The 14,100-nt window shown below is 44.0% G+C and overlaps 1 protein-coding gene across 1 annotated transcript; it reads right to left on the bottom strand.

Annotated features, from left to right (window-relative positions):
* Positions 1-2,068: 2,068 nt before the first annotated feature.
* On the bottom strand, positions 2,069-13,945 carry RPUSD4 (RNA pseudouridine synthase D4). Its single transcript, XM_060250694.1, has 7 exons — positions 13,680-13,945; positions 11,473-11,638; positions 10,767-10,968; positions 10,169-10,262; positions 8,886-9,036; positions 5,354-5,451; positions 2,069-4,151 (listed from the first exon to the last, which is right to left on the bottom strand). Exons 1-7 carry the CDS (start codon positions 13,839-13,841, stop codon positions 3,948-3,950), a joined length of 1,077 nt encoding a protein of 358 aa, XP_060106677.1. The 5' UTR covers positions 13,842-13,945; the 3' UTR covers positions 2,069-3,947.
* Between the last annotated feature and the right edge of the window lie 155 nt (positions 13,946-14,100).

Here is a 14,100-nt window from a genome sequence, read left to right as displayed (position 1 = left end):
TGCGCTAAGCTTGAAGAACAGTGCATGTTACCATGTCAGGAATTGTAGAATGTGGCGGTATATGCAAACACAGTGAAACAGTGCCACTGCATAGCTTCAAAAGACTAGTCTGGGAATGTGATTTGGTAGCTGTCGTTTTCAGAGGCACAGTGTTGGCTAGTCACACAGCTGAGTCTATTATTTGCCAGATGATGAGTTGGGATCCCAAAAACTTCATTCTAGACTTGTTTTCCTCTACATTGAATGGAGGGAGAGGCAAATACCATAGTCTGCCTAGAGTACCTAAAATCTTTGGGCCAGCCTTGACACAAACTTCTCTCCTGCTATTAGTTCTCCGCTGAATTTGATATGTCCATTCACTGGTGTGACATAGGCAAACAGGCAAGTCTGTGTGTCTGTTTTGCTTCCCCTGTTTCAACTACAGACTGAAACAAACTATTTATTCCGATACATATTGCTGGAGACAGTGTATGGCTGCAATGTCAAATGTATAAAATGGCAAAGAAATATGTACTTCCCAGCAACAAAAAATTCTAAAGTCAAGAAAGTTTTTTAAAAAAAGAACACATACATGCACACAATGGGACACAGCTAGAATTTACAAATCCCCAGTCCTCTAATATTGCTTGAGTTTGCAAGAGCGCTCCACCAAAAGCAAGCAGCATCTTAAATCTTCTTTTTGACCACAAAGATGTCACCTCATGTGACCTCTGAAGCTGCATACAGATGTCTCCGATTAAAAGGTGCCTCAGCTCAGCACTTGCAGTCCTCACAGGTGGGAGTTTCTGCCCACAATGGCCCATACAACCAAGAGGCAGACCAATGGCTAGCGCAGACTGATCGGTCTGTGTACAGCTGCCTCCTGGTAACAAACAGTGAGCAAGGGCTATTTCCTGGGGTGATTCCTGCTCTACACTGCAAAATGAAACTGGGAAGCACCAAAACCCTTCTCTGGAAATCTGAAAAAACCTAAGGCCATCTTTGCCATGCCTCCTAGCATCCCTCTGAATCATTCTCTCCCACACAGAATTCAATCCTATAGATCTCCTTCCTGCATGTGGGAAGACTGTACACATTTTTAAAGGCATGGATTGTGCCTAGTTTACACAGGTGAAAGATGAGACTTCTTATGATGACGGCTTTGTTCAGTATCATACCAACAGCTAACGCCCCAAGGTTCTGTACAGTTCTAGAAAAAAACATACGTACGTATCCTTGTCTAATTGTATTAGAGGCCAAAATTCTGGAAACTGGCAACTGTCACAAGGAAGATGGCTCATACTTCCTAGTACTAAATGTTTTTGCTCTGCCAGTGATTCAACTGCATTGTCTGTGCCAAAGAGATTTGCCTGGCTTTGGATTTATAACCTGCCCTTCACTTGGAGCCTGAGAGTGGCTTACAATTTCCTTTGCCTTCTCATAAGACACCCTGAGAGGTAGGTGGGGCTGAGAGAGCTCTTTCAATTACTGCCCAAGAAAACAGCTCTGAGAGAACTTGTGACTGACCCAAAGTCACACCAGCAGCTGCATGTGCAGTGGGGAATCACACCCAGCTCCCCCAGATTAGAGTCTGTGTTCTTAACTGCTACATCAAACTGGCTCTAGTTTGGCTTAAGATAAGTGTTGTGTGCCATTTAATTTGTATCCAATGATTCATCTATGGATTCTTCAAATCTGCCTTGCCTGCTTGCAATTATTTATAAATTTGGGAGCAGCAAGTTGCATCCCTCCAGCTTGCCCTATCCAAGTTATTTTTCTTTCTAAGGTACCTTTTCATCCACTGTGGTTTTCACTGAACTTGTCTTCCACATGATCCAGGGCAGAAAGAAACCTAGAGACCACAGACTCCAACCACAGAACCATCTTGTGACAGTCCCACCCATATGTGCCTCACTTCAATCCATACCACAGTACAACAAAAGCAACACAAGTTTGCAGAAAGGTGCTTACAAAGCACACACATGGCTGTAAGTGTAATTTTACAGCCGCGTTGTATTTCATCTTTGTTGCTCCTGTCTAGCAAATGGCAAACAGGAATGGAGCTTAAGAGAATGCAGGCAGCGTGGAATTTTATTTTTGGTGTTTTTAATGTTTTCTGGCAACAAGTGTGTAGGAAAATGCAATAATGAAGTAATGGTGGGAGATGACACCATTGTCAGTCAAGGGCCCTATTGCATTAAGAGAAAAAGCCCATTCATCCAAAGTTTAATTGAGCTACTCCACGTATTTTGCAAATCGACAGATATGGCTGTAAACCGTACTTTCAATATGGGTTAGCCATACTCCTTCCAACAAGACTACATGTGTATCCAGATCCAGAGCCAACTGTGCTTGTCCACAGTAAGGCACACAGTCACAAAAGCAAAATCCCTTTGCACACTACAAGCAATACTGTTAGCACGACAGAGGCTAATTCCAGCCACCTATGAGACAGCCTCAATTTTTTTAAAGTCATAGCTCAGGTTGCATTTAGGTAAGAGGGCAGCAGCTCCATGACTGAATCCTTCAGTTCTTTAAAGTAACCAGCAGCCTATGAGGGGTGGGGGGGGGAGGATTGGCACTGGGGAAAGTAGTATTCCAACTCAAACCCACTAGTTGGAATTGCTATGCATTTTCCACCAGTGGCAAATAGCAGCATGGAGGGGGAATTTGAATCAGAAAAATGGTTTCAGGAAGGGAATCACGCTCCTCCTTGTAAGCAGCCCAACCCCATCTGAATCAAGTGTTGCGAGGCTGCTGGAAACCTTCCCTCTTTGCTAGCAGGACAAAACATTTAGTGAGCCTCACAGCTAACGGACCGATGGGCTTACAACAGGGATCCCCAATCTTTTTTGAGTCTGCAGATACATTTGGAATTCTAACACAGCATGGTGAGCATTGCAACAAAATGGCTGCCACAAGAGGCGGAGCTGGCCACAAAATGATTGCCCTGACCCAACTTTCAGTAATATAGTGGGTGGGGTAGCAGCAGCAACATTTTTAAAAATATGCACAGTCAAATGAATCTCCAATAGTCAATCAGAGGTCTTGCTAAGTGAAAGCTTCCTAAAAACTTATTTTCCACTTACTTCCTAAAAACACTTGGTGGGTGCCAGAAAAGGTGCCTACAAGCATCATGGCACCCGCAGGCACCATGTTGGGGATTCCGGGCTTGGAGGATCATAAACTGTGCAGTGCTGCATTAGAAGTACTGATGGTGGAAAGTGCCCTTCAGCTGCAGCTGACTTACAGCAACCCTGCACGGTTTTCAGGGCAAGAGACAAACAGAGGTGGTTTGCCATTGCCTGCTCATGCATAATAACTGCATTCTTCCTTGGTGGTCTCTCATCCAAGCACTAACCTGGGCTGTCCCTGCTTAAGAGCTGACGAGATCGGGCTAGGCCATCCACGTCAGGGAATTAGAGCATTACAGCTAATTAAAATCAGGTTGCCCTTTTGTTCCTGCCACTTGGGGGGGGTGGGGTGGAGAGGAGAGTTTCCTTTTGCACTTATGAAACATAGCTAACTTAAAGACCTGAGGGAAAGGCTGGAAGGAAGCTTGGGAATCCTTTCAGCAACTATATGGAATTCCTGATGGTTTCTCTCTGCCTCAATTAGATTACACCCACTCAGCACATGCCAGGTTATTTATTCAAAAGAATAACCAGTTTGAGTTGGACTGGGTTTCATATGCCTCCTGACGTTCACTAGTAATGAATCTTGACAGTCATTTGGATACCAGAATCTTCAGATAAGTTAACCTTGCTGACCAGTCCAAACCCCAGGCCCTGGAACTGCTGCTTCTAGTCTCCCCAGTTGGGTACCCAGATTCTCTAGTTGGATGCACACTTTGGAAGAGGAGACTCTCTCCTGCTCCACGTTCGGCCACCTCAGAGTCTCAAAAGCCTTGCAGCTTGTGGGAAGCATGAGAATGTCCATCAAAGCCATTTACCCAGGAAAAGCCTTGCTCACTTCTCCTCCTCTGGAAACTCCAACTTCAAGTATTTTAAGGAGCGAGAGTAGAAGCGGGGTGGTTTGCAGAATAAATGGATTTTCTTCTCTTTCTCCTCTCCATCCGGCAGGGACAGCTCATGGGCATGTAGGTGGAGGGGAAGGTAACGGGCTTTGGCCTGTTCCAAGCCCAGTCGCTTCAGAGCCTTACCAGGAAGCTTCTGTTTAAAAGTACGAAGCAAAAGAGAGCAGTGAATTAACTGAATAGCCGTCATTAGAGTCACTCTTAAAACCATGAGAAGAGAAGATCCTTGCTGGATCTGACCCAATTGTCCATTGTCATATTTCCCAGAATGGCCAAGCAAATACTGATGCCATCGCTGCTAACAGCCATTGAGCCACCTGTCCTCCATGAACCTGTCTAGTCTCCTTTAAAAGCTAGTAAAGCTATTTATTTATTTATTCAAATATTTTCATCTCACTTTTCTCTCCAAGGGGGGTCCAAAGCAGCTTGTGAAATATAAAAATACCATTTAAATAATAAAACGCAAAATGGGATAGACACTCTATTGACAATTTTGAAAGAGGGAGATACTCAAAGAATAAAAACATTTGGGCACCCTTCTACAGATGTTTTAATTCTTAGGTTTGAATTTCTTCTTTAGTTTTGAGGAAATCTAAAAAGCTCTTAGGGGTATGAAACTCACAGTCTTATATGAGCTACTTGGGCTTATTAAGAATATTATTGTACTATAATACGGAGAATAATTCTTTTCTTGTGTATGGTTTTTGACTACTATGTGTTTTATGTTAGAAGAGCATGTCATTTCATCAATATTATTTTACCTTATGTCCTCGTCCCTTTTCCCTAATCTTATTTCTGAAATTTTAATAAAACATATTTAAAAAGAGAGAGAATAAAGTGCAAAATGTAAGAGACTCCATCTTGGGCTAGTTCTGCCAGGGCTCTAGGCAGCATGCTTTTTCATGTTGGCTCTCCAGTTAAATTTCATTCAGTAAAAAGTTACAATGCAAAAGAATTAGGGGGAAATCAGAAAAGAAGATCTCAAAAGCTGCAGATGTTGAAATCCTAATGTGGCTAATAAGATGGGGAACTGAGAAAACCATGAGGAGTTTTGCAGATAAACTCTAGACACAAACGTCATGGTTAGAATGCGTTTTGAAATGGACCACAATGTATTCTTGGCTCAGAACCCATAAGTTTAGGGAATTGTTGACATTACGCTCTTTATATGTGGTCAAACAGATCCTTGAATGGAAGAGAACAGCAGGACATGAACACGCCCAGCCAGAATACTAGAATTTGACTATGCCAGGCCATGGATTACCCAGAACTCTGCAGCTGAGATACACTGATGTTTTATCTCCCCATCAATGGCTCTTCTCATCATGCATTTGTTACCTGTGGTGCCAGCTTGCTCCAGTTTGAGTACTTGTGGTCCCCAAGGACTGGACAGCTCAAGCCATAAGCCAAATGGACTCTGAGCTGATGTTTCACTCCTGTGTATAGAGCAAAAGGGAAAGGTGAGGGAAGTCATTTTTAGAAAGCCACATCTTAACCATAACAGCAAAGCATATTTGCCTTATCATTTCCTGGCAACTGCGTCCATATATTGACCACCTCTAGAGAAGGGTCCCAAACGTGCTTAGAGCCTACAGGCACCTTTGGAATTCTGACATAGGGTGGCAAACACAACTACAAAATGACTGCTGCAGGAGGCATAGTCAACTACAAAATATCAAGGAATTAGGTTATGGCGTAACTCAAATGGTAACTTCAGTATTTCAGGCAATGGCTCTGTTTAACAGGATGCCCCTTTCAATTAACAAAATTCAATAATATTTTCTTGCATACACATAGAGTAATGCTAGTGCTGTTGTAGCAGCTGCTGCAGAAGCAACACCTAAAATATCTGCACAATGAGCTCTCTGATGGTGAATCAGAAGCTCTGCTGGGCAAAAACCCTCCTGGGCCCCACTCACTTTCTAAGAACATTTGCAGGCACCAAGAAAGGTGTTGGTGGGTGCCATGGGGACCTCCTGCTCTACACCAAAGGTAACTAATTCAATCTGGTGTCAATCCTAACAGAAGAAAGTGGTTAATCAAAAAAGCACAGTATAGACCACCTTTTACAATTGGAACTCTATCCTAAAATGTCCAAATTTCTTGCTAAATGGTTCTCATTCCTTCAGTACATCGAATCTCATACAGATCTTCCTCACAACCCAAGACATCTCAAACTACTCTATTTTCTAACTATCACTGCATATCCCTACACTACTCTCAGAATACTCCAAGTAACACTCTCACCATGCGACGATAAAATAATCTATGACACAGAATCACACAACATCTTTCTTTATACTTCCTTTATCTTTAGTGTACTTATTATGCAGATTACTTAAACATTTTAATTATTTATATTGTTGATCAACCACATATTTCACTTATGACGTTATTCATTCTGTATTTGATAGAACACAGGAAAGTGTTTAATGAATACTGCTACAGCAGGGTTTCCCAAACTTTTCTTTCCTGTGGCCCAGTTATTTTTACACTTCTCCTTTGTGGGCCACTAAAATTCAGGGGTGGAGCCAGGAATTATGTCATTTCCTGTGGTGTCACTTCCAGGTCAAAGGCCAAGTGATGTCACTTCCAGGGCACTCCCCCAAACCTGCCTCTTCTTCTGAAGTAACTTTGTTTTCAGAAAAATCTCTCTTAAACTCATGCTGAGCCAAAATGGGGGTGGAAAGTGGGTGGCCTGCAACTTTTTCATACATTCCCAGGGTCCTCTCTTTCCACCCTCACACCTGCATGCACTTATCTGTGTTCTTCTCCAGCTTGCAAGCACTCCTAATGCCCATGTTCAATTGCCCAGCACCACCTATACACCCCTTCCTCAACAGCACTGGCCAGTGTATGCAGTTGGAAGTGCTGTTGCCATTGCCATCAGGAATGCCAGTGCTGTGTACCACCCACAATGGGCCCTGGCAGCTGCTGTACCTCAAAATATGCTGGCACATTTAGTAGGCCCTTCCTTCAGCTATTACTACTGGAACCCTTCCTCAAGCTACAACCAAGCTTGCTTGGTTTCAAGAAAATCTTTTGACAGCTATTTTTCATGCTTTTCCTTGGCTGAAACACTGGGAAATTGCTGTGAAAGGTAGCAGAAAATTGTACTGCGATTAATGAATTAATTTCAAGTTATATGAAGTTCATACAAGCTTTTCTGCAGTTATCCCAAAAAGGATATTTATGAGGGGCTTGCAACTTTTTACTGGCTATGTTTCCCATGCCTTTAAATGCAACCTGTTGTGCAGATATTTAGCCAGTGAACTTCTTTCATTCTTTTTAATATCTACAGGAGGAGTTTAATTTTGGTGTCAGACAGCTGTTAAAAGCAGGAACAGTAAAATGGTGCCAAGTTCATAGTGCCAGTGCTGTTGAGATATACAGCAGTAACTCCAATAATCTCTTTCTGCCCCACACCTCTGACTCTCACTCACTCACACAGAAATCTCATAGAAAGGCCAGCTGGCTACAATTGGGGGTGCCAATTTTTCATTGACAAGAGCTCCTATGTCTGCAACAACAGTATGATGAACAGAAAAGTTTCATCCAGTAAAAAGGAAAGGAAAGGAAAGGAAAGGAAAGGAAAGGAAAGGAAAGGAAAGGAAAGGAAAGGAAAGGAAAAGGAAAGGAAAGGAAAGGAAAGGAAAGGAAAGGAAAGGAAAGGAAAGGAAAGGAAAGGAAAGGAAAGGAAAGGAAAGGAAAGGAAAGGAAAGGAAAGGAAAGGAAAGGAAAGAAAGGAAAGGAAAGGAAAGGAAATAAAGAACACAAGAACATAAGAGAAGCCATGTTGGATCAGACCAGTGGACCATCCAGTCCAAAATTCTCTCATACAATGCCCAAAAAGCACCAGAATGTCCACCAGTGGGGCCAGGGCACTAGAAGCCCTCCCACTGTTGCTTCACCCCACACCCAGCACCAAGAATACAGACAGAGAGCATCCCTTGCAGACGGAAAAAGAAAGAAGGGGGGACAAAGGGGAAAAAAGCCTCACTGACCATCAGATTACCCCAGCCAGCAACAATTCTGCCCAGGGGTCATTTGGTAAAAAAATAGCTACTGGAATGCCCACTCCCTGCCCCTCCCAGCTGAAAAACACACACACCCCTTCTTTGCCACCCAGGTCTCCTGGGAAATCTCCCCAAAAGAACATACTGCAAGGCACATGAAAGCTCATACCTTGAAGAACACTTAATGGATCTAAAGTGCCAGTGGACGCCAGCTTTTCTGTCAGACACTGGGAGGGGGGGGAGAAGGAAGGAGAGGCAGCCCAGCTCCTCTCTGCACAACACAGAGACGGGGGAAGGAAGGAAGCCAAACAGAGCTCAGGCTTTGCAGCCTGTGTCAGTCTTCAAGGCTAGCTTTTCTCTGCACAACAGAGAGATGGTGGAAGGAAGGAAGCAGAGCAGAGGTTATGCTTTGCTGGAGGCGGGGCTAGCTTTGGCTTTTCTTGTGACCTGGTAGTGAGGCTTCCGTGGCCCTGTACTGGATCCCGACCGTGCAAATGGGAAACAGTGTACTACAGCATTCCTTGTACGTACTGTTATTTCCTTTTCGCAACTGTGCTTACGTAAGTGTACCATGTTTTAACTTACAATAAAGCTGTTCAAAACTGGAAAAAAAAGGCACTGGAGCAAAATACACACTTCAAAATCTACCAGAAAGTTTCAAGTTGACCATATTTCTGTATTAGTAATACAGCACAAGCAGCAGCCACTGAGAAAAATCATCAGGCTCCCAGACACTCAGTAAATTAGCAAAATGTACCAAAAGGCTATTTGACCCAAAACAGTTACTGAATTTTTTTGTATGCCTTTAAAGAAACAGTACAGAAGTCACCCACCAAATAGCAACAAGGCTCTACCTGTGACTGGCTGGAGTTCAAGAAGGGAACAAGAAGAAGCGCTGCTCAGAACTCGGTAGCGGGTCACTGCCACATGGGCACCTCTATCTTGGCGTACTTTGAATGTCTTCCCATCCTCTTGGGAAATGCGATAGTTTGGAGCAAGTGTCATCTACGACGAAGAAAGAGAACTAAGTTCATCAGAGTTCAAATGCTTATCAGGCACATCCCACAGCTAGTAATCTTGGACAGTTAAGCATGGTCACAGTGGATGGACTACAAAGACTGCAGACAAAAGGATAAGAATGGGGAATTGGGGATGCCAGTCTGAATATACAGTCCCATCCACACATCCTTTTCATCAAGTTACTTGGGCGGACCTTGTTAACAGACCTTGTGACTTTGCTCAACTTCACAATATGTTGCTGCAGAAAATTATGATTAGGGCCAAGTCTCACTTTGGAGACATCTGCTCCCCCATGTGACATCAGTGATAACACCGTCCACCACTGGCACAGTTCTAGTAGTCCAACCAGGAAGTGATATGGACAAAGGCAGTCAACAGTGATACAGATCTGGGAAAGCTGCTGCAATATTGTGTTGAGATTCACTGAAGCAATAAATGAATGTTGAAGTGCTTAGAAACAAAAGGGATATATCCAGGGGTTGTTTTGTACAAAAATAGGTGGTGGAGCTCATTAGCATAGCTAATTAGCATATGCCCCCCCCCAGCCAAAAGCAACACAATGCAAGAAAGGAGAGCCATGGGTGAGTGGGGCTTGTTTGGGCTTGCTAGAAATCAATCCAGCCCAAGCAAGCCTCACTTGCCTGGGGGTCTCCTTAGCTGCCCCCCCTCCCCGTCAAAAGGCCAGCAAGCCACCTGCTGCCCAAAATCACATAAGAAGTGGAGAAAGGGAGGTGTGGGCTTCTCCAGGGTTAATGAGGGCAGCTGGGGGAGTGGCATAGCTCCTGGTGGCTGGTTGCCTGCCCACTCTCCTAATCCAGGGATTGTTATGCAGCTGCACCTACTATTCAATGGACAAGGTAGGTGGGGAGGAAGAAGGGGGAACCCTCAGAAGCCGCCCTGAGCCCTTTTATATCCCGCCCTTAGCCGCCCTGAGCCCGCTTCGGCGGGGGAGGGCGGGATATAAAAATAAAGTTATTATTATTATTATTAGAAAGGTTCAGGAGCTGTGCTCCTGTGAGCTCCTGCTGAATCTGAGGCCTGGATATATCGGAAAACGCTATGAGAAATCCTGGCTAAAATAAGCAAGAAAAAGGTCACCAACAGGAAACCAACTCACTTTGAAGTGTGATTGATGGCCCTCCACCTTTTTCTCAATAATGGGAATGTCCACCACCCCATCTGCTGGATCTGGTACTCCAACGCAGATTGCCCTGCCAAGATAACAGACAGTGAAACTTCTCAGTCAGCTACTGTGTTTACAGTCTCTTCTTTTAAGAGGAACGAGCCATGGCACATTGGCACTGTGCCAAAATGACTGCAACTTATTTATTATTAATTTATTTTAAACACTTTTATGTCATCTCTCCAACCAACCAGGGTCTACCAAGTAGTGAACATAAAAACATTTCCACAATTAAAAATCAAGTTAAAATTATACAATTTATTTTAACCACACACAAACTCATGGCTGATTGAATACACACATGAAGCTGCCTTATGCTGAATCAGACCATCAGTCAATCAAGGTCAGTATTGCCCACTCAGTCTGACAGCAGAATTCCAGGGTCTCAGGTGGAGGTCTTTCATATCACCTACTATCTAGTCTTTTTAACCAGAAACACTAGGGACTGAATCTGGAACCTTTCTTGTGCAAAGCAGAATGTCGGAGCTTCTCAAGAACAAAACAAAGTGAACACCACTTGAATTTCCCATACCAGTATTTCTTTTCCACTTGTCGGGTTCTGAACAGCTCCTGGATTCTATGTGCGGTGTCCTGGTCACGTGCCAGCACCATCACACCCGTTGTCTCTTTATCCAGCCGGTGACAAAGGTGCAGGGGTTTAGCTTTCATGCCATCCAACATCTTTGCCAGGATGGGAAGCACATCTGTGATACAACTTTTAACTCCAGGACCACCTGGGGAGGAGGGGAGGGGACAGAAACTGTTCTTATCATGTGAACAAGATGCAATTTAACAAGGATAAGTGCCGAGTTCTACATCTGGGTACAAACAATGAAGAACACACATACTGGATGGGTGATACAGTTCTGGGTAGCAGTGTATGTGAACAAGATCTTGCAGTACAGATGGACCTTAAGTGAAATATGAGCCTCCAGTGTGATGCAGTGACCCTAATGCCATCTTAGGGTGTATCAACAGAGGCATAACATCCAAATTGCAAGGTATCATAGTCCCATTGTACACTACACTCGAGTATTGCAATTATGGAGGCCTCACTCTGAAAACAATGTGGACAGAATGGAATGGGTGCAGAGAATGACGAGGATGATCAGGGACCTGGAGACCAAGCCCTATGAAGAAAGGCTGAGGGATTTGGGAATGTTCCGTCTGGAGAAGAAGAGAGTGAAAGGGGAGAAAAGCATATTAAATAAGGATATTGAATATTGTATTTTTCTCACCATGTACAGGGAGGCCGTATGGCTTATTAATCACCACAATCTCATTATTCTGGAACAGGATCCCGCGTTTGAGTGCTTTGGCCAACACATTAGGATGAACACGCTGTAGCTGTTGGGTGAGCTGAATGAGTTGGTATACACGCTTCCGTACTGGATCTTTTGGAACCTATGCATAACCAGTGAAAAAAAGATACAATTCAATCAATTCTTAGTTAACTTTTGCTGATATTTTATATATGAGAAAAAAAGCACATACAAGTGAGTGATAATCTAAGAATAGGCTCAACATCTAACTGATGAGAGGGTGAGGCCAACTGCCAAGTGTACCTGAGAGAGAAATTTACTTAACCCTTTCTCTCCCAGATCCTCTTGCATGTAGAGTTACAGAACCCAACATTTTCTGTATCCAACCAATGACTTCAAACAGTGCAAATACAAAAATATATTTGAACTGCTGATAACCAGGCCTCTGTCCTGGCTTTCTTCAAGTTCATTGCAGAATTCAGGATTCCCTCTTCAGTTTGACCCTTAGAACAACCCTGTGAAGTAGGTTAGGCTGAGAATGTGACTGGCCCAAAATCATTTAGTAAGCTTCACAGTCAAGTGAATATCTGAACTGACAACTTCTCAGTCCTGGTTTGATACTCTAAACACAACACGACACTATCCTATTATAAGACAACTTTCTCCCCCCCCCCCCCCCAACGTCCTTAACCAAACAAACACAAAGATTTAAGTAATGAAACCACAACAGTTAGAGCATTGAACCGGGATGTGGAAGACCCCGGTTCAAATCTTCACTCTGCTGTGTAAGTTCACCGGGTGAACTTTAGGCAGTCATTCAACCTACTCTACTTGCAGAATTGTTATAATAAAATGGAGGAGAAGAGAATATTGTAAGCTGCTTTCTGCTCCCTGCGTGGCAGGAAGAAAAAATGTGCCATTGAGTCACAGCCAACTCATGGCAATGCCATCCACAAGATATTCTAGACAACAGATGTGCTGAGATGTTTTGCCATTTCCTTAGTCTGTGTAGGGACCCCAGTCTACCTTAATAGTCTCCCAAAAGCAGGGTATAAATAACTAAATACTCCCCTGGAGATTTAATCTGTTGGCCATCAGTTACAGTGTAAATGAATACAGAAAGTTTCAAGGAACAAGTAATGGGGAAGAAGAGGAGTTCAGGCAATGATCATTGGCATAAGAACTGAGATTCAAAAGCTCCTTGTGTTTTTATTTCTTTTTATTTATATCCCACCTGTGGGTTCAGGGTGGGTCACAACAGTCATCTTCACATATGAAATATAATTCATACATGTTTGCCAGTAAGAACATAATCAAGACCTAATTTTTAAAAGATGAATGTATTGCAAGTTCTCAATACGGAACTAAAGTAGGGGAGCTCACCTGTTACCTTTGCATCCCTATAGCCCAGAGGTCTCAAACTCATTTGTTATGAGGGCCGAATCAGACATAAATAAGAACTTGTCAGGCTGGGCTGGACTATGTCGGGTCAGGCCATGTGTTTACATATTTAAGATTAGGTAGCAGAGATATAAACTTTTTAAAGGACACAAACACGCCTAATGCTTTTTGGGGGTTTTTTTAAACTTAAAACTTGCTTAAAACATTACCACTTGTTGGTCTTAAAGGTGCTTTCTTTGTATTTCTCCCATGGGATCCAGAGAACTGGGCAAAGAAAGCTCTGGCTCTTTCCTTCCTTCCCCAAGGGACCAGGAGGCAGAAGAGCCTCAACCAATGTAGAAAATTGAGGTTTTGCTCTGTAACTCCTGTGCGATTGAACAAGCCTTGTAAAGCAAGCTGTTATACAGAACGAAGCAAGAGAGGGAGAAGGAAACAGACAAGAGCCAGTTGCTCGGGAGCCTGATAGGAGACCTCCGGGGGTCTGATTGGGTCCCCGAGCCGCATGTTTGACACCCCTGCTCTAGCCTCAGCAGTACCACTTTGCTATGAAATCCTAGGCACAGCTTCATCCTCGTAAACGTGATTGTAAAGGGGGCACACGTGTTATGGGACTGCAGTTTTACAAACTTTCGAAATCTCATGGAAAGAAGCAGCAGCGTTCCTATGGCAGAGTGCACGGTGGGAACCGTAATCCCTATTTAGCTCAGTGATTTTCGGATGCATGCTAGGAGAAATCAGGGTCGCTACAGTGCCGACCAACCGTCAATTCCTAACAGACTCACTTCCGGCGTTTTTTCCTTCTCCCGCTTCTGTGCACGAATTTTCTCCGCCAGCTGTTCCGCGGTGAGAGGGGCAGCGGCGCTTTGGCTGTGAGAAAAAAGCCGACTCCCTGGCTTCATAGCAAAGCTTCCGAAGCGCCATGCGTTGCTTCCTGGAGCCGCCATCTTGCATACGAGTCTTCGAGGGCGGGAGCAAGGAGACGCTAGGGGGCGTGGCCACGCCGGCTTCGCGTTTGCTCGCGGGTTACTCGCGCGGCAAACCAGAAAAGAAGTAGGCGGGCCATTAGAAGAAACGCGGCCAATGAGCTGCAAGACCTCAGGAGGCGGAGCTACAATCCCTTTCAAGGAGATTGTTTCACAAGTTAGCGTCGTTCCGTATATCGAACATCGCCGGTTCGAAGCGGTAGGTGGGACAAGAAAGTTG

This window comes from Heteronotia binoei, chromosome 12 (genome assembly GCF_032191835.1).
Source record: "Heteronotia binoei isolate CCM8104 ecotype False Entrance Well chromosome 12, APGP_CSIRO_Hbin_v1, whole genome shotgun sequence".
In the NCBI taxonomy this organism is placed as follows: Eukaryota; Metazoa; Chordata; class Lepidosauria; order Squamata; family Gekkonidae; genus Heteronotia; species Heteronotia binoei.
The sequence above is the reverse complement of the archived record's forward strand: the minus strand, read 5'-3'. Positions and strand labels throughout refer to the sequence as shown.

Bases quoted from the DNA above. Each gene is read 5' to 3' on its own strand.
- RPUSD4 (XM_060250694.1), bottom strand. From the start codon at position 13,841: ATGGCGGCTCCAGGAAGCAACGCATGGCGCTTCGGAAGCTTTGCTATG. The intron at 10,969-11,472 runs GTGAGAAAAATA...CCTCCTCCCCAG, and splicing joins ATACGGCCTCCCTGTACATG to GTGGTCCTGGAGTTAAAAGT. The intron at 9,037-10,168 runs GTGAGTTGGTTT...TCTTCGTCGTAG, and splicing joins GCCATCAATCACACTTCAAA to ATGACACTTGCTCCAAACTA.